General features: G+C 35.5%; 1 protein-coding gene across 2 annotated transcripts in view; it reads right to left on the bottom strand.

Annotated features, from left to right (window-relative positions):
- LOC111381218 (glycerol-3-phosphate acyltransferase, chloroplastic) overlaps positions 1-25,525 on the bottom strand; it is a 28,297-nt gene extending 2,772 nt beyond the window's left edge. The window contains exons 1-11 of one of the 2 annotated variants that reach the window (XM_023004972.1): positions 25,100-25,524; positions 23,637-23,734; positions 22,306-22,392; positions 22,108-22,205; positions 19,250-19,307; positions 13,706-13,807; positions 13,549-13,610; positions 13,347-13,457; positions 10,016-10,094; positions 374-493; positions 175-288 (exon numbers count right to left, since the gene is read on the bottom strand). In XM_023004972.1, the coding sequence (XP_022860740.1) occupies positions 175-288; positions 374-493; positions 10,016-10,094; positions 13,347-13,457; positions 13,549-13,610; positions 13,706-13,807; positions 19,250-19,307; positions 22,108-22,205; positions 22,306-22,392; positions 23,637-23,734; positions 25,100-25,406 (1,236 nt within the window). In that variant the 5' untranslated portion in view covers positions 25,407-25,524. Of the gene's footprint in view, positions 1-174; positions 289-373; positions 494-10,015; positions 10,095-13,346; positions 13,458-13,548; positions 13,611-13,705; positions 13,808-19,249; positions 19,308-22,107; positions 22,206-22,305; positions 22,393-23,636; positions 23,735-25,099 lie in introns of both variants that reach the window. The other variant, XM_023004973.1, reaches the window with a different exon arrangement.
- Positions 25,526-26,189: the final 664 nt, after the last annotated feature.

Raw genomic sequence — 26,189 nt, 5'->3', positions numbered from 1 at the left:
TATTGAGAAAAATCTGAATGATGGATCATGCGTTTGGATAAAGATACAAAACTGAAGGCTATCTTGAGTTAAAAAGAGCCATCCAGTTAAAAAAATAAAAAATCTTTGTATAGACAAATCAGAAGTAGATGGTGAAACTAAGAGGAACAAAAAATGAGATTTATAAGAAGTAACCTCTTCAGGGTCTTCCATAGCAGCAGCAATTTCATGATAACTGATATTGGGTGCAACTGACAATCCAGTACCATGAAAGGAAATCAATCTTTTCTCACCAATTTCTTTCTCAACCTACAAATAAGTATGCCAGACAGATGTAGATGAACAAAAAAGACCCCATGGATCAAGAAACAATAAGCCAAGTGTAAGAAGATACCTGTGCAGGAGGCGGCATAATATCGTAGCACAGCATTGCTAAGGGGTATATATTACCAGGATTCCCAGCATGTTCAGTTAGCCTTCTCATATTGTCCACCGAGGATGCATCAAAAGGTGCCTGTAAATTTACCGAGAAGAACCGATCATCATGGCACTACAAAAAGAGATAGGCTAAACCAAGCAAAAGATGAAATTATGAGAGAAGATAGTTTGAAAATCAATCACCAACCATGATGGAAAATGAACACAAACAATCAGGGCTACAAAAATTCTTTTCTAATAGTAAATACAGGTAGGAAGTACAAATAGAAGTGTTTGTTTCTCATAATAAACTTTTGTAGACTCAAAACAGTGCAGCAGTATTACAGCAGCATCACATACTAATTAGTCCTATAACATATTAATCTTACAACGATGTGAACACAGAAAAAACCAGCGAAGGGTGGCATTCATCCCAGAGTAATCGTTGTGGAAGAAGCATGACCAACTGATGGGAAAGCAATATCAATTTGAGAGAAGGGAATGCATTTATCCAATTAAAGTTAGGCACATAAACCTGTTTATGGAAACTTAATTATTAAACAGATATTACTGGTTTTATAAGAATCATCTTAATACTCTCTCCATGAGAATACATTGACACTGTATGTGATGAGGACATCTACTTTTTATTTATTTTTAGTCGGACTTTATTTATGTTTTAGATTTTATTTATGTAATTGGGCTTGCGTTGGCCCGAGTCCATTCTACTTAGGGTTTTAATCTTTACTATTTAAACCTAATTGCGATGTAATTTCAGTAGTTTTGATGAATTGAAGAATATTTTGGTGGTTTGTTGCCTATCGCTTCTCCCTCCCCCTCTCCCCCATGAATTTCTGCTTCTTCTCCGGTTTCTCCCCACATTCTCTCCGGTTCTCCCCTCTTTCTTGCTTCTTCTTTCTAATTTTTTAATTCGTCCTGCATCAAATTTGGTATCAGAGTTAAATCTTGGGCATTTTTCTCTTAAAATTCAAAATTTTCTTCTTTCCCTTTTCCCAAAACTTGTTGAACAGCAGAAACGAAAAGGATTTGTTGGAAAATAGCAATTTTCTTTCCTAGTAAAAAAAAAAAAAAAAAAAAAAAAAAAAAAAAAAAAATGTATTGTTTGGAAAAAAAAAAAAAAAAAAAAAAAAAAATGTATTGTTCCCGAGTACTGTTAACTCGCGGAAAAAAAAATTAAAAAATCCGAGTTGTTATGTTACTGCTGCTGCTTCCCGCAAACCCTAATCCATACATACAATCAATTATTAATCCAAACAGTCCATTAGAACACCCAGTCAAATATTCTAGTCTCCAAATCATTTAACCCGTTACTCAGGCTCAATCTACATTCACATAATCATAAGTAGCCCAAGTCCTAGAGGCCATTATTCACGTCTCATATTCAACCCAATAAGGCCATTACATCAACCCAATCCCCAGCCCATTTATCACATATTTAGCCCAACCCAGCCTACTCTCTACAACCCAGGCCACTCCCCAAACACTAGCCCCAGCTGGCCCATCTCTATAACAGGATCCAAACCCCTTCTCATCTGGTCTAGTCCCAAATATCCGACCAAGCCTGATTATAATCAATCCATTAACATCAAATACCCCACAGTTTCACCCGATTCCTCTCTCACAACTACTCTCTTGCCGCCGTCACCTCTAATCACCATCACGCCACCACTTCATTATCTGCCCAAGCATCCAGAGCACTACCGCTTCTTCGCCATAGGCCGCCACCACCACCAACCCAAGATCATAGACTTCCACCAAAGTTACCACACTCATATATTTCCTCGTCCATCTCAACAATCTAAAAGCCACAGTCACTACACATAGTTTTACGTCCACACCAGAACCAGCACAAGTTACAGTCAACAGGGGCTAAAACCATTGGACACGAAGGGAAGAATAGAAGCATAGTTGGGGCTCATAAGTCGGCAATTTAAATCAATCGGCATACAAATAATCAAAACTAAACAACAGGGAGTCCTTGATCTCTATTTAGTATTGGTTTACACTACTGCTTCATTTTTAAAATTGCATCAATTAAAATCTTGTGTTACTGTTATCGTGATAATTTTAGCCTTAAACCCCATTTGATCGAAACTATTAATCGAATTGACACTAATGACCGAATTGACTTCCATTGTTCCGCACTTAAATTGATTGGAGAATTTGACTAGTGTGTTGACCCTTGCTTTGCCATTTTACATGTATCAGCAGTATTAACTTGTTTTGGATTTAATTAATCCCAATATTTAAAATTAAATAAAAAAAATTGGTACAAGTTATTTTCCATTGCTTGCACGTATTGTTCACCGATCTCGTCATAGCACATCATTTAGCTAGTATTACATTGCATGTAGTTGCGTAGTGGTCATCTTGTCGTTTCTATTTCCAATACATTGACCATGGATCCATCCCAATTTGATGCATTCACTAGACAATTAGCGCAACTTGCCACTAGCCTATCGACTGTCCAATCAGATATAACTGTTACTCATGAGGAGAGAAAGACCCTAGCTGCTAAGTTGAGCAATTTTAAGCAAACCCCTCATTTGACTAATACTAATTCTGAAGCGTCTTATAATAGACAATATCATCGTGGACAAAGTGATCAAGAATATTTTCGACGCGATCGTAGGAATAGGGATCATGTTCGTGAGCGAGAACAATGCCATGGTCATCATGGTACTCATTCTCTTCCTCGTCGTAAAGAGCATTTCTTTAGAGACATTGACTTAGATATTCCTACTTTCGATGGTCGCTTAGATCATGAAATTTTTACCCAATGGAACACCCTTCCACAAGAGAATCGGCTAGTAACTGAGTATATTACTCAATTTGAGAAATTTCGAGTGAAATGCCATGTCGTTGAGGATGAGGCCCTGACTTTAAGTAGGTTTATACAAGGTCTACGAGATGAACTTAGGCGTGAGCTTTTCTTTCGAGGCATCACTACTCTTGATCAAGCTTACTCTTCAGCTCGGGACTACGAGTTACTTATTAGTACTGCCTATGAAAAGCGTGATCACCATCGTTCACCCATCTGATTAGCGTCATCTCATCATAAGTCTATCATAGAGCCTTCCCAGTCTAGCGTTCCTTCCCTTTGGAAAAACAAGTGTAAAGGTCGTGATAGTCTAAGGTCGTCTTCTTCATGTAGAAAACGTAATGACAATCATCATTCGGTTTTATTGGCTCCACTTCCTTCTGTTAAGTCCCTTCTAGGACCTCCCCTGTCTAATGTTCCTCCAATTTCGGAAAATAAGAGTATAATTTTTGAAACTCCAAAGACTTCTCACTTGCTATGCATCAGCTGTAAGGTCTTTGGCCACATCTCTTCTAAATGTCCTAATCGAACCTTAGTCATAGAAGAACGAAAGAATGCAATAGAAGAGTCGGTAGAAGATCTAGCATATGACCCTAAACTTGAAGAGTAGATGATGAATTGAAGAATGTTTTGGTGGTTTGTTGCCTATGGCTTCTCCTTCCTCTCCCTCCCCCATGAATTTCTGCTTCTCTCCGGTTTCTCCCCTCATTCTCTCCGGTTCTCCCCTCTTTCTTGCTTCTTCTTTCAATTTTTTTAATTCGTTCTGCATCGGTATGACTTATAGTTTCCAAACGTTGAGCGAAGTGTAGGCAATAGGGGAATGTTTTAACCTATGATCAGAATATGGCAATCATAGGTGATCTTTGTTGTGGTTTTGTTAACATTGAAAGCTAATTTTTTAGTAAGCCTCACTTTTTGGAGCTTCTTCCAGCTTACACTAACGTAGAGGTTCTCAAAGTTCTCATTGAAAGCTGCAACGAATTGTAATTTCGCTGTTGACACAATTTGAGGGATAGTAAGATTTCAGATTTGTCCTCTCACTATCCTTGAAAATGTTTATTTCGAACTCTTGCTAACAGATAAAAGGTTGTGTATGTTGGATTTGCCTTTTTTTCCCTTCTTACAAATCATTCTTCCATGCTCTTCTTGATTGACTTTCTATACCATCTTTTTGTCCCATTCAAGTTCATGTGGAATCTTGCCTCCCTCAAAAAATTAAGGTGTTTATATGGCTTGTCTCTCATAAGTAAACTATACTAATCAATTGGTTCAAAAGAAAGTCCCTCCCTCTCTCTGCTCTGAATGGTAAGTTATATATTGAAAAAATTGGGACCTGTTGATTACTTGTTTGCACATTTTGATATGCCAATATGGCTATGGTATAGAATTCTCCAAGAATCTGGTTTTTAATTGGGTTACACTGAGTAAGTGCAATGGAGTACTCCTTGAAAAGCCAATTGGCTTTCGTAAGGGTAGAATTATTTTGGTTGCTGAAATTGATGGTTTCATTATCTTATGGGTGATTTTGACAAAGAAAAGATTTCAAGAACAACAATACCATTATGAATTTTACTGACAAAGAATTCTAAGTTGCCCCTTTTTATTTAATTAATCTTAGCTGGAGAGATATATTGTATTCTTGACTTGTTCAGTATTTAGATCTTAGAGAATTAACAATATGTTCCTTGTAAAAAAAAAAAATTTGATTATAAAATAAATATGAAAGAGGATTTCAGACTTCAAGTCAAATTGATATGTAAAACACTCTTACGGGTAGTGAACATATATATATATATATATATTTAATATTTTGCCAAGCTTCTGTACATCTTAGCGAAACATATCTTGGCATTAACACTTCTATTCTCTATCACAGCTCGACTCAAACAACTTTTTTCCTAAATTGTTCTCACGTGAACAGGGCCACAGGCACATGTAGATTAAGCAGCAATCTTTTACTGGGAAAATTACACATTATAGTGTTGGTATTATTTGAAGACCGGATGAAAAAATTCTCGATTCTACTTTTCTCAATAATTTTTACAATGTAAAGGTTCTATATATAATACAATAGAGTGGAAGTGAAAAGGAATGTAATCTCCTATCCAAAGAAAGAAAAAATTATTTCATAACTAATTTACAATTATACCATATAAAGAAACAATTATTCGATAATAATCCCATACTAATTTTGGGATTTCTACACTCCCCTCAAGTTGGATCATAGATATTGACCATATCCAATTTATAGATAAAATCATCGAAATTTTGTATGTGTAGTCCTTTGATGAATATAACTGCCGTTTGTTCTTTGGTAGGGATATAAGTCATGCAAATAGTTCTACCTTCGACTTTATCCATAATAAAGTGTCTGTACAACTCTACATGTTTAGTTCGATTATGTTGTATTAATCTGAGTGAGATGTTGATAACTACTTTCTTATCGCAATAGAATATAACTGGAAATTTTGTTGTGACTTGTAGTTCTTCCAAGAGTTCCTTTAATCACGGTCCTTCACATATTCCTTGAGCTAGTGCTGTGAACTCCGCTTTAGCATTGCTTCTTGCTACTACATTCTGTTTCTTACTTCTCTAGGTTACCAAGTTTCTCCATACGAATGTACAATAGCCAGTAGATCTCGTATCTTCTATCGCTCCTGCCCAATCAACATCTGTGAATATTTCTGTCCTTTTCTTTTTTCTTAAACCATAGTCCTTTCCCAGGTGAGCCTTTGAGGTACCTTAAAATCCTGTATACTGCTTCTAGATGAGTATCCTTTGAAGAATGCATATGTTAACTTGCCACACTAACCGCAAATGCAATGTCAAGTCTAGCATGTGATAAGTAGATTAGTTTTCCAACTAGTCGTGGATATCTGTCCTTTTTTACGGGTTCTCCCATGTCTGTTTTCCTTCCAGTATCCATACGAGTGTCACTTGATTTACACCCAAGCATGCCGATTTCGACTAGCATATCCAGAATATATTTTCGTTGTGAAATACTAATAACCTTCTTTGATCTGGCTACCTCCATTCCTAGAAAATACCGCATTTGTCCTAGATCTTTTACTTCAAAATCGGTGGCTAGACTCTTTTTTAGCCTCTCAATCTCAGCTATGTTCTCCAACGAGGACTATGTCGTCAACATATACAATCAGATTGGTCTCTGTCTCATCTTTAAATATTTTAAAGAACATAGTGTGATCTGACTGCCATTGTCGATATCCTTGACTTTTCAATACAATTGAAAATTTATCAAACCACTCTCTCGATGATTGTTTGATGCCATACAAAGACTTTTAGTTTGTCGACCCTGTTTTCTTCATTTTTCTTACCGAAACCAGGTGGTAGAATCATGTAGACTTCTTCTCCCAACTCCCCATTCAGGAATGCATTCTTAATATCAAATTGTTGTAGTGGCCAATCCAAGTTTGCTACTAGTGATAGGACCCGAATTGTATTCAATTTTGCCACAAATACGAATATTTCTGTGTAGTCTATGTCATAGGCTTAAGCATATCCCTTTGCGACCAGGCAAGCTTCGTACCGTTTTATTGTCCCATCTGCTTTATATTTCACATTACACACTCATTTGCAACCAACCGGTCTCTTACCTTTTGGTAGCTCCACTGCATCCCAAGTTCCATTTATCTCCGGTGCTCTTATTTCTTCCATTACTGCTTCCTTCCACTTGGGAGTTTCCAATGCTTCTTCGATATTTCTAGAAATTTTTATATTATCAAGGTTAGAGACAAAAGTTCGAAATCTCGGGGATAAAGTCTTGGAGGCTATGAATTTTGAGATAGGATGAAAAGTGCAAGACCGTGTTTGTTTTCTTAGAGCAATAGGTAAATTACCATCAAATGATTTGGGAGAGAGATCATGGAGATCTGAAGCTATCATCGGTTCTGACTCTTTTGGTGCTTCGAGTGTGAGGTCTTCCTTATACCTTGATTTTGGTTTTCCTGAGTAAACTATCATCTCTTTGTCGAGACGTTCTTTCTTATCTCCCCCGAGTTCAAGTTAACTTCTATAGATGGCATTTTAGAACATGTTGGTGTTGTAGGTTCAAGATTTGGTATAGATTTAGATTCAGAGGGATTAAAATAGATTTCAAAAAATCGATCTTCACCTATGTTCTCCCTTTGAAAAGAGGTTTTTTGAAAGAAAGGTTTTGTTTCGAAAAAAGTGACATCACGGCTAACAATTACCATTTTCGTGATTGGATCTTAGCATTTATACTCCTTTTGTGTCGATAAGTACCCAATGAATACACATTTGAGTGCATGGGGTTCGAGCTTAGTTTGATGATGGGAATGGATGTAAACAAAGACTGTACAGCTAAACCCTCTTAAGGGTAAATATGAGTTGATACGAGAGTTAGGAAAGAATTTTTGGAAAGGGGTTTCAAATCTGAGGGTGCGACTAGGCATTTTGTTTATAAGGTAGGCTGCTGTTAGAATGGCATCACCCCAGAAGGCATTGTGCATATTGGAAGTAAACATCAGTGCCCAAGCTACCTCAAAGATGTGTCTATTTTTTCGTTCAGCAACTCCATTTTATTGGTGAATATCAACGCATGAGCTTTAGTGGATTATCCCATTGTCTAAAATGTAGTTTTTCAAACTATGATTGAAATATTCTATGACAAAATCCGTGTGTAAAATCTGAATTTTTGTCTAAAATTGAATTTGCACCATTGAATGAAAATTTACGAATGCTGATCGGACATTACTTTTTTCTTTCAGCATATAGACCCAACAGATTCGAGTATGACCGTTAATAAATCTAATGAACCATTTAGTATGGGTGTGATTGGGGATTCGTGAAGGTCCCCATAGGTCACTGTGAATTATAGGGCTGGACATGATCCGGTTCGGTTCGATTCGGTTCTAACGAGAATCGAACCGACCCGAAATTTTCGGGTATTTAGCAAGTGGAATTGTCGGGTCCAAATTTAATTATAGAACTGTTCGGGTTCGGTTCCATTCGGTTCGGTCCGGTTCAATTCCATTCGGTTCCGTATTATAATTAAATTTTTCAATATATACAAAGTTACGTTAATTTAATTAATGATATATTTAATATTAGCTCTTACAACATAACGTAGTTCAATTTTATGTGTTTCACGTCTCTCTTTGCTGAATTCTTCATAAATTTGATTATTAAAATTACAGAAAAAGAAAGATAGCGAGCTCAAAATAATTAAGAGAGATGTTGTAGAACTTTAATTCCATTTTCTCTGGTAGAAATGACACTACAGTAGAATAACAAATTTGGATAAAATTGAGGTCAATTTGATTAAGTCGATTTTGAACTGAATATTAGAAATAGGAAAATCATATTTTGTGGTTTGAACTAAATTAACTAGTTAATAAATTTATTTAGAAAAAATAAAATAATTTTACTTACCTAAAATAAATTAATTTAAAAAATTACGGAGATTCGGTTCTTATTCAGTTTTTCGGGTCTTCGCCTAGAACCGAGAACTGAACCATACTCGTCGGTTCTTGATTCAAATACCCGTTCGGGTATTTAATTTGAGAAGAACCGTCGGGTTCGGTTCTGTTCGTTTTGGGTTCGGTTCGGGAGTTTTGTCCAGCCCTAGTGAATTATTTTAAAGGGTTCAGATGGAAATATGAGGACCTTGGGAATGATGAATGATGATGTTTTGTGAGTTAACAAACTTCACATTAAGATCAATAGATATTTTATTTGAGAATATTGAACGCAATATATATCTCATATATTGAAAGTTGGGATGTATCCATGTAATTTTCGATGACATCTCTTTCTCCTTGCCTTGCTTGCCACAACTTCGTCTTAGAGTACATCTCCTGGACAGCTTCCCAAATGTCTTTTGCGATGGGCATAAAGAGATAAATCTTGCCAATTTTGGGCCTCATCAAGTTTACAAGCCACGCCATCACCATGGAATTTTCAAATTTCCGTCATTTCTGAAGATTCACGTTGACGGGCTACTTCGTTTCTCCGGCAAGATAACCAAGCTTTCCTTTCTTGTCAACCACCAATTTAATGGACTGAGCCCACTCCCTGTAATTCCTTTTGTTGAGTTTTTCCACTGTGAGTTGGAAAGACGAATTATCAATTCCAACTGAGCTCATGGTGGGAGCAATTTCGATCTCACTTGTTACATACTCAGATGTGGCCGAGTCTTTGCTATCTCTAGTTTTTTCTGCCATTGATGACTGAGCTTAATTTGACTCCGGCTCTGATACCATGAAGACCAAATGAGAATTCTCAATTCTAATTTTCCCAAAAATTCTTACAATATAAAGGTTCAATATATAATACAATAGAGTGGAAGAGAAAATGAATGTAATCTCCTATCTAAAGAAAGAAAAAATTATTTCCTAACTAATTTACAATTATACCATATAAGGAAAATAAAATCATTCTATAATAATCCCATACTAATTTCGGGATTTCTACATTATCTTATGAAAACAAATATGGGCATTTCTAGGTCACCCATCACACAATACAATAATCAAGATATAAAAGAATTCCAGCACAATAGAAACAGGAAACCATGATTTGACCAGAAAAGACAGTGTAGCACATAAGCCATCAATCCTTCAATGTTTTTTAGCTTCTTTATTAATCAATTTATAATGGAATTCTAGCACAAAAGAAACAGGAAACCCAAATTTGATCAAAAAGACAGTGTAGCACTTAAGTCATCAATCCTTCAATATTTTGTACTTCTATTAATTCCAAAATACAAGGAAAATGAGGAAAGTATAATGTGCTTACTGGATGCCATTCTTTTGTGACTGGATCTGGGCGATCCCTTCCACCACTTGGTGCAATCCATATAATTTTCGATCCACCCCTAATCCCAAGAAAGTAGAGTCATCAAGCTACCGAATACCACCATCAAAAAATAGAAAAGTATTGATGAATAGGCTAAGAATTCACTGGAGTTTGATGGTCAGGACAACCTGAAAACTTCCTAGTGGCATTTTCATAAAATTTAACAGGGTGCCAATATAATCTGTCCCCTTATTAGCAATACTCTTGGAATGTTTACCAACACATGACCACAATGTTTCCATCTGACTGAGAAATTAACAAGGTCCAGTGGACCATCTAATAGATGGGGAAAGTTCCTTCAGCAAATGAAAATCACAAGAGGCAGGAAATTTAGATTTTAAATGGCAGCTAAGGTCACAGTATTCAAAATCAAACCACTTAAAATCAATTCAACTTACTACATTATTGATTTAAACCAATACGATCAATAGAGCAGAAGGTCAGAGCAAATCTTATTATTTCAGACCTCTAGACTTAAACTGTTAAAATTCATTATTTGTTAAACCTATATTCTACTCTCAGGAATGTTTGCATCGCAGGCCCATATTCATAAACTCAGCGACCTAAATTTGCTGCTTCTTTTTTCAATGCTTATTATTTAGCCCCTATCTGGTTTAGCTAAAAAACATATTTTTAGTATATTTTGATAAATAAAATGATGAAATGTGGGATTGAAAAGTTCGATACAAATTGTGAATCCTATGAAATCTGTTGTTGAAAACGAATTTGAGAAAAAATGAGTTTTAAAAAAATGGGGGCCAAAAAGGGCTTAGTTTTTGTCTCTTAAGCATTCTAAACATACCAATATTATGATTTTCCTCCAGTTCCCTTAAGATACTTCCAATCGTGGTTCCGTACTTTTGGTCTTGAAGCAATTATCAAATCAAAAGACTATTTCTTTCAAAAGACTCACATTCAAGTAGCTCTCCACAGATTGTTTCAGCCGGGTTGCAAAGTATTCGATTTTAGGAACTTTGAAGTTCAATTTAAACATTTCTCAAGCTCAATAACTTTGTTTTGCATTTTTATCTTTTCTTTACAGTGTGGAAACCTAAATTATTAGAATTGTCGAATTTGGTTGCCTCTAGCCCATCATTCAAAAGCTCCCAAGGTTTATGCTTTGAGGCGTGCCTGTTACGAGGCATTCCATTGCCTCAGAGCTTTTGCTTTGATTGCCATTTATATATATTAACTTACTAAGGCACACACCTTAGAGCGCCAAGTTCTGTGCTTCTTAGTCTTGCCTTACCCCGACCTCCATTTCTTGAGCTGGTTTTTTCATAGCCTAGAAGGTTTATGGGTTTATTAGTTGTTTTAAACAAGACCCAATTCTAAAAGCTAGAAACAAGGATCTATACATTAGAAAAGAGAACAAGTGAAAAGTTAGGCAGGCTCATTACATTACCCTATCCCCACATGTAAAGTTGCGACTTTTCAGCAAATAGGCTGCTGATTGCAACAGGGTCTTCTTTTATATTCTTCTTCTTCTTCTTCTTGTTTTTGCTTTTGTTTTTGTTTTTGTTTTCGTTTTCGTTTTCGTTTTTCTTTATTTATGGGTTCTCTCTTCATTTCAAGTCAAAACAAGCAAACTTCTAACTAGCTGATTAGTTGTTTCATTGTCTAAACTTTCAGTTTTAATAGTGGATTAGCTGCCTTGTTATGTGGTTACTACTTCGATGATATATTATTTACTACATCGTTTGATTTTTTGTTTTCAGTTGTAAATTAAACTTCAATGTTGTTGAAATGTTTTATTTTAGAATTTTTAGATTGTACATGCATGATCTTTACTTACTAAGTATTAGCTTATGTAGTTCTTGCATTATAAGTGAGCATAGACCTTCATAGAAGTCCTGGCTAGCTGTAAAGCTCTTAACCGGATTCCAGAGTTTGATGTACATGGATTAATACCTGTAAGGTTATTTTGTGGACTTCAGCTGTATATATTTTTGGAATCCTGTATTGTATATATATACCTTTTGAAATGGCCTCTTGATACTTTTATAACCCTTGTTTGAGCCCCATTCTTTTCAAAAATTCATTTTTTCAAAACTCATTTGAACAACACATTCTCCAATAAAATAATTCTATACGTAAATCTAAAACTTTTTCTTACTTTCTAACAACACAATCTCCAAACAATTACTATTCAAAAAATACATTTTCTCTTCAAAATGAGACTCAAACAAGGGCATAGTCTTAAAATATATATGTGGGACTATGGTTATATGATCTTTAGTTTCGATATACCATATGAACATCATAGGTGATCAAAAGTGAATATACAGGGATATACTCATGATGATGCTTATTTCATGTTATCAAGTGGAAAAAGAAATAATATGCAAAATTCTATGTCTAGATCAAGCCATCAATTTCATTCTCACATAGGTTAATATATGATTATCTATATAAAGGTGGGTGTGACAGAGAGTGGTAAGAGATCATTGGATTTTGTATCTATCTAACTAGCTAACGGAAATTAGGACAAGTTAACGAAGTTGGAGAAAGTCATTCTCTTTCTACAAAATAACACTGCTTTTTAGTTTAAGAATAGAAAAACTTCTAAGTTAGCCGTGTCAAATGAAATAATGAACAGTTGGTCTCAATAGTGATTATTATTCTTGTCTTCGGTTTTCAAAAATTCCAAAATATCAACAGTTCAGCTCATTTGTGAAGCATCATCAGCATTTTTGCCCTAAACAACAAAGATTTAGTTCATTACACACGAAAAAGAATCAATTAAGACCAATCCTTGGAAAACCTATTCAATGTGATGCCCAATTCATGCTTCATTAGAGGAAGCCTTTGATTGTCAATTTAACCCCTGTTTGGCCCCCATTACGGGGAAAATTTAATGTATAGAATAGTGTTTTTTGAAAAATGAGTGGTTGAAAAAGAAAGAAAAATTTTCGATTTACGTGTAATATTATTTTATGGAAGATTGTGTGGTTGAAAATAGGAGAGAGAAAAATAGAATGTAATGTAATGTAATGTAATGAAAATCAAACAAAGGCTTAATCTCAATTAAAAACTTTCCAGTCTACCCTATCATGTTAATACCACCACTGCATAGATTGCGACTTAGCAAAAAACTTTCAAACAATTGGAGAATATGTCTATCTAGGAAATCAATTTCTTTAAAACCAGAGCTTCTAATGCAGAGTAGCAAGTATGGCCTTCAAGGAAGCTGAAAACATCTCAATTATAGCCTGGAAATTTTCCAAGTTCTTACAGATAAACAAAAATAATTCAGGAATAGGAAATTTACCTCAAAAGAAGGGCCATTTCCTTCAAGCTTTTTGTATTAGCCCTTTTTTTCATATCAACAAGCTCAGGGTCATCATTCATGTGTTTCTTGGAATAAACACACAAAAGATTCCTAACCAATTGAAAGTCCAATATGGTTAAAGACATGGTAACAGATGCACATATCGTAACAGCAAATTTCAAGAACACAAAAAGATAAGCACCTTCCCATACTAAATGGTTTGCAAAGAGGATCTGTAACAACCCTATCTCCTGCCACATAGATCTGCATCACTTGATAAACATTTAGCAAACCTATAAATGCCTAAATGCAACTCAGCATCATGATGGTATTTTCAGTTCAAGGAACAACATTGTTACCAAATTCTCAGCGATGTGTGGACACGTGGATTCAAGCAACAGAGCAATAACAGCTGGGTCCGCTTCACTTTGGTGGTTGGATATTAATATAATATTCTCACCCTGAATTTAGGTACAGTGCTTATCAGAAACGGATGAAAGCTTACAACAGATGAGCAAGCAAAATAATCCAACAGTCAACAGTCATGACCAACGAAGGTGGAGACACGAAAACACTAGTTCATAGTAGCAATTTATGACAGCAACTCCCGTCAATAAGGTGGGCAGTACATTATCATCCTCTTTTTGTTTATGTACACACATATTTTAGTATTAAACAGAGAAGCTAAGGGGTAATTTACTATCAACATCTAGAAACATTAACCAATATGCCTCGGCGATGACGAAAGTAAAATTTTCTTTTCTTTTCTCTTTTATAGTATTCAAACTCCTTCTGGCATCATTAAGAATATTTTCATGGATCTCACAATGGTTTGGAATTCAACTTCGTTGGTAGATACAGAATTTCCGTGCCAGTTTCTTATGCAAATTTCATGCTAGAATTGCACAAGTTTTATCATGTAGTTGAAGGCCTCCATAGGACTAGTTTTCATGAGAATCAACCAAGTTTAAATTTGCCTTCCCCAGAATTTATGTTAAACATTTTAAATCAAACTGCAAAGCTTAAGCACCCATCAACCTAGTTCTAGGTTTTTCTAATTGACATTTTGTTGATTTGCGGGTATTTCAGATGGACGGCGGTTATACCATCCCATGGTAGATTGGCGAATTATTGGGCCGAGCTAGATTTGAACCAGCGTAGACATATCGACAATGAATTTACAGTCCGTCCCCAATAACTGCTCGAGCAAAATTTCTCCGTTCTTATTGATTTGAGTTGAGTCATGGAGCTCTATATATTTCATAGGCAACCAACCCTTGTTAGTTATTATAGTCTTCTTTCATTTATATTAAGGAGCAACCTATGTAAAGATTGTAAGTATCCTCGTCTCTCTTGAGTACTCTGCTCTCTACTAAGGGCAATCAACGTATGATTTCTTCACCGCTTGGGTTTGACACTTATACAACGATTTGATGATGTCAATGTTGGTGATGTAGAGTTAATTGAGAAACTCAGAATCTATAAAAGTTGAATAAACTAGCAGAAGCAGTAGAATACACACAGTAAAGAAACAACTAGGGGAGAAGAAGATGAAGAAGAGAAGGGCTCGAGAAGAGAAGAAAGCGTGGTGGAAAAGGAGAAAACTTCTGCAACACTTCAATTCATTTCCATCAAATTTGTCCCTTCCCATGCAAAAGGCTGTCTACATATATAATATACAACTACTCAAAAAAAAAAAAAAAAAAAAAAAAAAAAAAAAAAAAAAAAAAAAGAGGGCTTGGGCAGCCCAAAACAATTATACAAGCCCAAAACAAAATAAAAGGCTTGGACCAATACCAAAACATAATACAAGCCCAAAGGAAAATAATAACCCAGTTACAAAATATACTACGAGCCCAAGGTAAAATACTAAGCTAGTCCAATGCTGAGTAGATGTCCTCGTCAACTCTCCCAGGATGGAAGAAAACTTGACTCTGTCGAGTGAATAGCTGCAGTCAGTCGCCCAACCATAAGCTGAGTGGTTGGACAAACCTCTTCCAACGTTCATATACACGTGTGATAGGTGGTCTAGGCAATGGAAGATCATGTTGACTCCTATAAAGCTCCAACAAGTAGGGATCAAGCTACTGGAGTGTCTCTCTAGGAATCCATGTACAATCAGAGTCAAGTCGGCCCACCAAACGAACAAGAAAGCACTGAATTTCTCCATCGTTGGTCAACATAATCTGTTCATCTACAATAACATCAATTTTATCTTTGGGTATTATAACAAAGAGTGTGGAAGTAGGGGTAGCAATAGGTTCAGGTTGAGTGTCAACAGACGAGGGTAGAAAAGGGTCGCTGGAGGGCTTAAAATGGCCTTTATAAGCAACTAAATCCTTAACATTGAAAGTAGAGTAGTAGCCAAATGTGATTGAAGATCAATGACATACGTATTTAGACCAGCACGCTTTAAGATTTTAAAAGAACCAATGCTACAGGCTCGCAATTTGGAAGCTGATCCAGACGGACGCCGTTCAGGTCTAATTCGGATTATCACATAATTTCAAAGATAATTCAACATATCGTTTATGCAAATCAGCTCGAAGTTTATATGATGTATTATTTGCCTCCAATTGTTTATTGATCTCGATATGCAAGTCATAAAGATGTTGTACAAATGCCTCAGCTGACACAGACACATTAGCACGTGGGGACAGGTATAAGGTCTAAAGGCTTCTCGGGCTTATAACCATGAACAACTTCAAAAAAACTCATGCCTAAAGACCGATCCTCAGAACTATTATATACAATTTTTGCTATAGGGAGGATTAAATCCAAGTTCATCAGATTTTCCTGAACTAGACACCTTAATAGGTTACCACGACTGCGATTAACAACTTTGAGAATGATATGCAGTGGAAAATTTCAACTTAGTGCCAACCATGTGCCATAAGGTTCTCCAGAAGTGGCTAGTGAACCGAACATCCCTATCCGACACAATGGTCTTAGGAAGGCCATATAACTTGACAATCTCATTAAAGTACAGTCTAGCAACCTTAGACGCATCTGAAATCTTGCTGCAAGGGATAAAGTGGGCTATTTTCGAGAAACGATCCAGTATAACAAAAATAGTCATATTTCTTTGGAGTACGTGGGAGTCCTAATACAAAATCCATACTGACGCCTTGCCAAAAACAACTAGAGATGGGAAGAGGTGTGTAAAGACAGCGCCATTTTTTTTTCTTTTTTTTTTTTAAACTTAAAAAAAAATCAAATAAGCAAACTAGTTACAAATCAAGGTCCAAACACTAATAGAGACCCAAAACATACACTACCATACATTACACATGGCCCAACATTGACACACTACCTAACTAACATATGGCTCAATATTAATACACTACCTACCTAACACCAAGGCCCAAATAAAATCAAAGGCAAAGACGCACGCAAGGGAAAATGAAGGCTGTGGCGGTGGAAGTCAATGGTGTGTGTGACAGGCGACGGGGCTGGGAGCATGACAAGCGGTCGGCATCCATGGGTGTCACGATCGGAGGCAACAGTCGTGGGTGGGTACTCCAGGTTCAGAAAGGCGATGTGTCAATTTCTGGTCGCAGTAATATTGGGTGGGTTTGTTCAATTTCTGGTTGCTGTGATTTCAGGTTAGAGAGTTGGTAATTGGGTCGGTTTGTTAGTAGACTAGTGGCAGTTTTGCAGTAGGATATGGTGGTTGTGATTATAAGGCAGGTCGTGTATATGGAGTGAACTGGTGCGAACTGGGAGTTGTGTGTATGTAGTAGATAGATGACCGTCTGCATTATGGGGGATAGTGTTCGCGAATTTACAATGGCTAGCGGTTGTGATTGAATTTGGACAGTGGCTGTGGCGTGAGCTACTGAGGTTGGCTATAGAACTTTGGTGGTGACTGTATGGGTTGGTTTGATCTCTGATTAATATATAGCTTGTGTATTATAGGCTGAGTGTTGTGTTGTTGTAGAGGAATTGAACAAAAAGATTAAGGTTGTAGCCATTCTTTGAAGCGGTGGTGGCAGGAGAGTAAATCGATTGGTTTTGCAGCAATGGATGAAGGAAGCCAGGTTTAGCTCTAATACCAAGTTGATGTAGAATTAATTGAGAAATTCAGAACCTATAAAAGTTGAATAAACGAGCAGAAGCAGCAGAAGACACACAGTAAAGAAGCAACTAGGGGAGGAGAAGAAGAAGAGAAGGGGGAGTGAAGAGAAGAAAGGGCGGTGGAAAAGGAGAAAACTTCTGCAACACTAAAATTTATTTCCATCAAATCTGTCCCTTCCCATGCAAAAGGCTGTCTACATATATAATATACAACTACTCAAAAAGAAAAAGGGCTTGGACAGCCCAAAACAATTATACAAGCCCAAAGCAAAATAAAAGGCTTGAGCCAATACCAAAACATGATACAAGCCCAAAGCAAAATACTAACTAGCCCAGTTACAAAATATACTACGAGCCCAAGGTAAAATACTAAGCTAGTCCAATACTGAGTAGATGTCCTCATCAATTAGATAAGCTCATTTTTCCTAGGAATGAATTGATGAGTGCTGCAGTGGCATACTTAGGCCTAGATTCATATTTAACCTCTCCGTAAAAAGGAAAATGATAGTTGCTCAGAGCCAATTCATAATGCCCACAAATAATCCATATGAACTGAAATATGCTTATGTATCCTTTTTATGCTAAAAGTTTTACAGATTATGGAGGGTACTTTGTAATGGAACTTTTCAACGTAAGACCATCACGATAGAAATTATCTTCTTACTACAACGATTACAATGTAGAACAATCCTATTATAAATAGGATAGAAGTTAGTTACTATTAGAGTAGGATTTTTGTTTCCTTTTAAATTAGGAGTTTGTACCCTTTCAGTAATGTTGTTTAGTTTTCTTATATGGGTAAAATCAGGACATTATTTTGCATATATAAACAAAGGCTTTGTACCCTTTTAAATCATCAATTCAGTATAACAAAATTATTCTCTACAATTTTTTGAGTTTTCCAACTTTCTTCTTGTTTTAAGAATTTAAATTCTGCTTCTAACCATACAAAGTTCCTTTTCATAGAGGAGCAGTGACTTACTAATGGAAATCATACAAAATAAAGCATAACATTGGGAAAGAGCTCATCCAAGTTGTACTTTAGTTCATTTAAGTTTGTTTGAATAAGGAGTTTAACTATCTGCGAACACCATTCAATTGATCCTTTAAGAACCAATGTGGCCAGAATTCACAAAAATATTCAAAAGGTGTCATTCCTTTTTTTTTTTTAATTGGAGCACCCAGAAAACCTTTTTTTTTAATTGGAGCACCCAGAAAACTTAAACATAGAAGGAATATTTCTTAACAAAACAAAATATCATATAGAGAGAGGAGGGGATGAAAGCACACTAGAACAAAAAAAGAAACAGAAGATAGGTAAGAGAGCAAGAAAACAAGATGGAGAAGTATAATAAGAATAGGACAATATATTGGTAATACCGGAGGCTGGGCACTGTAATACTTGATGTCAAACAATTAGAGTAAGCACCACAATGATTGATTTCACAAATATTGATGGTGTAATCTATACAGAAGAATAATGAGAAAAATAATCAATGCTATTTGTAAGGTTCCGTTACTTTGGCAGAACACAAGGACTAAAAGAGAAGGATGTAGAGACAGTTGGAAAGAGAATCAATATTATTCATAATGTAGGGATGTAAAAGTTCACTAAATTATTATTCTGCCTTCATGAGGATTCCATAAGCACTGGCTAACAGAAGTTCACTATATTATCTGTGCTTGTTTGAGTGAAGGATAAACCCCACGAAGAACAACATGTCAACAATAAGAGATCTATATGAAGAAATGCTGTCAGTAATAATACAAGCATGACAAAAATGAGATAAGAAACAATGATTGACAGAAGCAATAAAATTGTGCACCTGCTGAAGCTTCTTTTCCATTTCATTGAAAATTGAGATGTTTCCGACATATGAATTTCTGAAAAGTAACGAGTTAATTAAGTTTAGCAGAGATTTAAGATGCACGCAAGGTAGTATTGCATCCCTACAAGCTGAACTACTAGAAGGACAATAGGCTATATTTATGAATGTATATTGAACATACTCTATTCATTCCAAAGTTTTAAGATTACAAGAGAAGGCAAGCCTTCAACCACGGAAGAGAAAAGCTCACTTTTCTTGTTTTTCGAATCACTTGAGATGTGATATGACCCCATGATAGCTTCTTAGACCAGGCAGTCACAACAAAGGATAATTTCCAGATGGACAATGAATTAACTATTAAGTTCACCATAAAGGAAAGACCAGCGATCTAGCCATTAGTAACCCTTTTCAACAGGACAATCATTCCCCTTACTCCTGGGCACCCAATCCAGGCAAAAGAAGTAAAAGAGAAGAATAAAAAGGAACAATAACACCACCTAATTATTTGGTATTTGCTTATTCATTGTTCAATCAATATATGGCCTGCATAATTTTCGCCTTTCCTCAGCAATTATCAACATACCAAATAGCCATCTCTATCAAGCAATATTACTAAAAAATCCAATAAGCAATATGCTAGTATTACACTTGTGTACACAAAAATCCTCCTACAGAGGACTATCCGAGCCCAACAAGTATCAGAAACAAAACACTGGACACATGTCCTATTTTCTTATACAAGTTATTTAAATTTTTAGACACCCTTGGACATGTTTTGACATGCCATATATCATATCCTAATATTTTTATATTTTTCTAATTTTTAACACGACATGGAAAAGCCAAACCTTGTAAATTTTCAAACTACAATAATAATAAATAATGTGAGAAAATTTGTACAAAGTCATGTTGTGAGAAAAGTTGATCAAACTCATGTTTTAATTTGTTTTGTACCAACTAACTGCACTTTTTGTTAAGAGTATTTTTATTTTATTGCCACCAACGACAACCCAAAATTATCTTGATACAACAAATTGGCACTTTTCAAACTCAAAATATATCACATGCAATATATAAGATCAAAACTGAATAATTGAGCATTTGAAAAATACAAAGTAATTCAATAGTATATTTTGACTTGTCCACGTAAGCCTTTAACAAACTAAAGTCCTAAAGAACTCCAGATCCTCCCAAGCTGAGGTCAAAAATCTTTTGTTCGTGACCGTATCCATGCTCTTCTAGGTCAAATCATCTATCTGTAGTCCAAACAGTCAGCAAAGTAAATTTTGATTAACACTGGCAGAGAAGATGTAAATTGGAAATTATCTAATTTTTCAACTAATCAATCTATTTCCCAGCAAGTCAATGATACCTTTTCTTTGCATAAACCCAGTTAATAATATATTTTATTCCTTCATTTTGTTATAATTAGGGATAAGGACTTCGTATGGTGTTAGCCAATGTTATATGGAATCATGATCCAATCAAGTTTGGGTATTCATGATGAGCCAGAAAATGTTATTTAAAGTTAAGAAAATTGGAATATTGCTCAAGTATATTGGCATAAAGGTTAGCAAAAACTGTGTAGGCTAATAAGTTTTAAAAAATCACAGAATACAGTACTCAGAAAACATGGAAAGAACAACGTAAATTCTTTTTACACCATGAAAAACTTAGACTGCAATTCTACATCAAAATATTATAATATTTCGAATCTAAATCATTGAGAAATAATTAATCGCAATTTTAGATGACCAGGAACAACAATCAAATTAAATTCCGGAGATCCATTCCAATCACGACTCCCAGATCAAGGAAATCAAGGTATGTGCAACAGGGCAAATGGCCAAGTCCATGTAAAGCCATTTTTTGAGTCTTTCGTTCACATTCTGTCCTACGTTGAGCAAAGATTTCATACCATCCACAATAATTCTAGTGTTAAGACCAAACTAATTCTTGTAAGTTATCTCAAAACTGATGCTGAAAACATTAAAGATTGGATTTGGTAGAGCCACTTATACATAATCAAAAAGTAATCTGAATTTTGCGGGCTCTCTCTTATTAGCAAGTCTCAGTAACCTACTAATAAATGGAGAGTAACAATAGGGGTTGAAATGAATTATTGGTGACAGAGTTCAACCACGATCCAGCCTGAAGGAAATCAAACCACAGTAACACGAGTAACCTTCCATTAAATTCCTTCCTGGAACACTCTACTAATCTCAATGTCTTTGAACTACAAGATCTGAACATATGTTTGTGCCGTACCGCAAATGTGTGCTGCCAGAGGCCCAGAGCAATAGTCAAGTCTGTGTAGAACAGGTATTCTGGACCATATCCTCAACCTTCATTCACCTATTTTACAAAGATTAACCTCTAGAATAATTTTGGCAGTGGAAGGAAGGCAAATTCTGTTGAGTCCATGCGCAGTTGATGTTGAACTAATCCAATATGGCATTTGGCAAGAGCTGCTTACATGCGGATTTAGCATCTGTTTGATGGGTAAAATACCCCCAACCAAAAATATCTCTAGGCTGATACCCTTGGTAGGTTGATTTTGGGAAAAGCACTCAGGGGTAAAATAGTAAAACACCCTTCCAATTCCGGGCAAAATTGGAAAGCAGGAATTGGGGTTCTCAGAGCATGTCAAGGGAATATATTGGGATTTCTATTTTGCATAATATTTAATTAGATTTCCCCAAATTCAAAATATCACAATCTGCTAAAAGTCTAATTTTAATCTAGATCAAACATGCACTAAGAATTTGACCAGCGCAGTCTGACTACCGACTAGCTTGCTACTCAAAACAAAATAATTTTCAGGAAGACACATAAACATGCCGTAGGTGACTGACCTGAAATCAATCAATGGACGGATATAATTTTGACCGAACATGAAGTAGTCAAAAGGTTCTCGAATGGCTTCATGATGGGGTGAGAATTCAAAAGGATCCTGAAAAGTGAACATGACATAAAAATAGCTGAGAGCATGATGAAATTTGACAACCAACACACTCAACTAATTAATACAACACTGAGAGTGGAGCAACTACCCGCACATCCAGTAAAATACGATCTAATGCAATAGCCATATTAGACAAAACAATCTCCTCGGCTTGGGGCTGTCCACTTTGGAAAACCTGAATGTTGGAGAGTATAATAAAAAAATTACACACAATTCAGACATCTTAGAATGCAAACAGAAAACTTGTAATCCAGCAAGCTGAGATCAGAATATTTGAGAGCAGAAAGTATGCCATGTGAATATTCTCCTACATACACATTGGAAGGACAAATATTGAGGCTAGATTTCAGATTTTAGCGGCTGCTCAAAATATCAGAAAATAGATGGGTTTTATGGTGTTTGAGATATGTCTTGGAAGCAAAAGAGGCTTGAAAATAGAGCAACAGAGAAAATTCTGAAGGCCAACGAGCAGTTCCATGATCAATAATTTGTAATCATAAAATGGGATTTCTTTCTCTTTTACATATTTTATCAAGCAAAAGGTCACTTGCATTTCATTTTTATAATTAAGTGTTAGGGAGCAATAAAACCCACCATATTCAGCACTTGCTTTATGCAACATGTTAGAAATTCAAGTATAGCCAACAGTAACATGCAAGAATGCATAATGCGCTCAATCCACTTTTTTACGTTGGCTAGGTAGGATATTGAACTCATATGTAAACATGTGAGCCAAAGTTTTGCAAAGATATGAAACCCACATCGTGGAAGTGTAAAGACAGATCCAAATGTTGCAAACTTCAACGAGTTAATCGAAATTTCTAGACCATTCTTCTCTTGTTACACAAGTCTACACTTTTTAGATCAATATAAATGCCTAGAAAGTCATCTTTCAAGCAATTAGCATCAGAAAAACTGGAATGTTCAAATGAATTAGGCAATTGATGAATCAAGGAATTCTTGCCTTATTGGCAATAGTCAAATTACGTTTTAGAGTGATGAGAATGACATAGCATAGTGTAGCAGATATACAACTCAGTTTTCAATCATAGGAAAACTTAAATTAACAATTCATTCAAGTAAGGATAACTTGTGAGTTTGATGATTATTGATGAAAGCACAAGGAAGAGGGGCAAAGTAACACATCAGGTATAAAACTTATAAAAAAATTGTAGTTCTTGCAATATTTCCACTTTGAAGATTTTTGATATTGAAGTTTAAGCTCTATTATCGTACGGATCGTGTTAAACTTCAAGGAGATCTTTGACATATAATATGAAACAAAAATAGAATGGCATATTGCAACTAGAAAAATATGCACCAAAATTAAATAAGAGACTCAGGAGATATGACGGAGTACTTTAAGTATATTGTACAGGAAAAGAACACTGCACCATGGGCATAAGAAAATTAACTTACTGCATTTCGGTAATTCTGATACAACTCCTCCATACCCTGAGCAATATGTATTGGCAATCTTCCAGCTTCTGTCTCTTTTTGTATTCCTATTAAAAGATCTGCAAAAAAATAAAAAATAAAAAATTTGGCATAGATGAAGGTAGGCAAATTATGCAGATACTTCTGCAATAAGATCATTTTTGATACTATTGCAATATGATATAGTGATTAAGAAAACAAAAGTTCGCAAGGGCACAGTATGCTTTCAATAATAGCAGTATGATATAGTGATTAACAGCAATATGCAATATGATAAAGTGATTAATGGCACAGTATGCTTTCATTCATAGCTATGCTTTCATTCATAGCAGAACACAAAAGACAGGCCATGCAAATAGTGAAATCAAAGGTAACAAGGTCCTAGTTAGAGAGATTATCCAATTAAAACATGGAACAGAAATTACTGTTCTTACCAAACAAAACTGAAACATGATAAACCTAAGAAGGATGAAATATTACCATAAAAGGAAAACATTTTTCTTTCCCTAAATCAGTAAAACTTTCATCTAGTAACATTTCAAGGTGCTCCATCAGTCCTACTCTGCTGCTCATATACCATACACCAGAAATTCCAAAATTTTGGATAAATTATACTGAAGAAGCATCAGCAGGCATGACCAATGAGGAATTGCATTTGTAGACAAAAGAATACGTAACCGACAGAGGTGGAAGCAGTGGAGGTTCATAATTCACTTTTGATGCATAGAATTATTAACTTCTAAAGGTAGATCCCTAGAGAAGTTACAGCTGTGATATACATGGACTCTGTATCAACATAAAGAATAGTGGATCCAATGTTTCAGAAAGGTAAAAGTTTTGAGGCTTGGTCTCAAAAAACCCGACCCCTATTAATATAATACTCTTTGTTAATATTCCTTTTATTCTGCTGTTCAGATGAACATATCTAGACATTTATCGTGAAATGCTTACAATGTCTGGTCAGAGATGCAGAACCTTAAAAGACTACAATACGAACTCATCATAATAGATTTGAATGGTTGGAAAGGATTTCATGTTCAATATCAAGTAATGTCCGCAGACTGCATGTAATACTTTCCAGAGGTGGTAAAATCAATCCCATAAACAGTTAGATATTAGTGTTAGCTTAATCTTGCTAGTGAGACCAAAGATTACAAAGGGCAAAAAGTAACCATGCTAAATTATTCTTTCCAGGAATTAAGGGAAATGACTAATAAAGCACCTCCAAGTCATACATACCTCGCCTAAAATCAAATTTCTACCAACCAGACGTAGAAAAGAACAGTAAAGCACAAACAAATACTTGTATAAATAACGCATTGAATACGTTTTGATTAGTTTCCAGATTCAATCAATACCCACAAACTAATATCGTTTCATAAACAATCTCGATTTTCGGATGCTTATGAAATATCAAAATTGCATCAACTGAAATAAACGACTACCTTGTTCAGAACGCGCATCAAGGAAAATCCGAGACGACGAAATCTCGTGGCGGTCTGAGGAGCTGGACGCGACTGTTGCTGCCGCAGCTGCACCGCCTTTTTTCTCGTCCACCATCTCCTCCATTCCTCGAACCTTGGAAGCACAAAACACAATATACGGACACGGGCTCCTCCTCAATCTAGCGACAGCGGCGACCGAGGAAGAGATTCTCGAAGTAGAAGCTACTACTAAATGAGCAGAAGTGGGAAACCTAGCAGTGGTGAACGAAGTGATGAGCGAAGGGGAAGATGAAATAGAGAAAATCATTATAATTTCATTAGTGAATGTATGGTCTGAATAAATTGAGAGAATTATGGTATGGATTGAATTGAAATGGATTGGAAGATTGGAATGGAGGACGAGAAGAACACATTTATCAATCAATTTATTTAGAAAAATAGAATTATAAATTTAGTTATTTAATTATTTATTATCTCAACAGCACGTACTTATCTATCCAGTGTGCGTGAGAGAGAGAGACGTCTATTGGGTTATTTCGTAGCCAATTTTCTTGTCCCTTCTTTGTCACACACCACGAGATAAATACACACAGTCCAACTTTTTGGATGGAAATAGTTAGCATTTTAAAATAATTATTAAATTTTTAACTGGATAGTAATTTCAATGTCTTAATTCTTAAACGATCAAACCCCTATTTGTTTCTCATTATTTAATTATTAAAATAAAAAATATGAATGTTATCCATCACATCAAATTATCATATTTGAATTTTCATCTCTTATGTAATGTCCGTAATGACTATATTTTTCATTCTCATTCTTACATTAATGAGAAACAAACAGAGCAAGAGTGAAAAATGAGGGAAAAAAATTAATAAGAATAGTGATTGTTGTATAATAATTTTAAAAGTATTACGTCTGGCGGGAGAAAAAACTCTGAAAATAAAGTGAAATTTATTTTTTTAAAAGTTGAATAAGTATTGAGAAACAATTTAAAAAGCTCAGGGATTTTTTCTCCAATAAATTGCACTAATTAATTATTGATGAGGATAGGAGTCCTATCCAAAAAAGGGATTATTCTAGTTGGTAC

The sequence above is a fragment of the Olea europaea genome, unplaced genomic scaffold (genome assembly GCF_002742605.1).
Source record: "Olea europaea var. sylvestris unplaced genomic scaffold, O_europaea_v1 scaffold227, whole genome shotgun sequence".
NCBI classification, from domain to species: Eukaryota; Viridiplantae; Streptophyta; class Magnoliopsida; order Lamiales; family Oleaceae; genus Olea; species Olea europaea.
The sequence above is the reverse complement of the archived record's forward strand: the minus strand, read 5'-3'. Positions and strand labels throughout refer to the sequence as shown.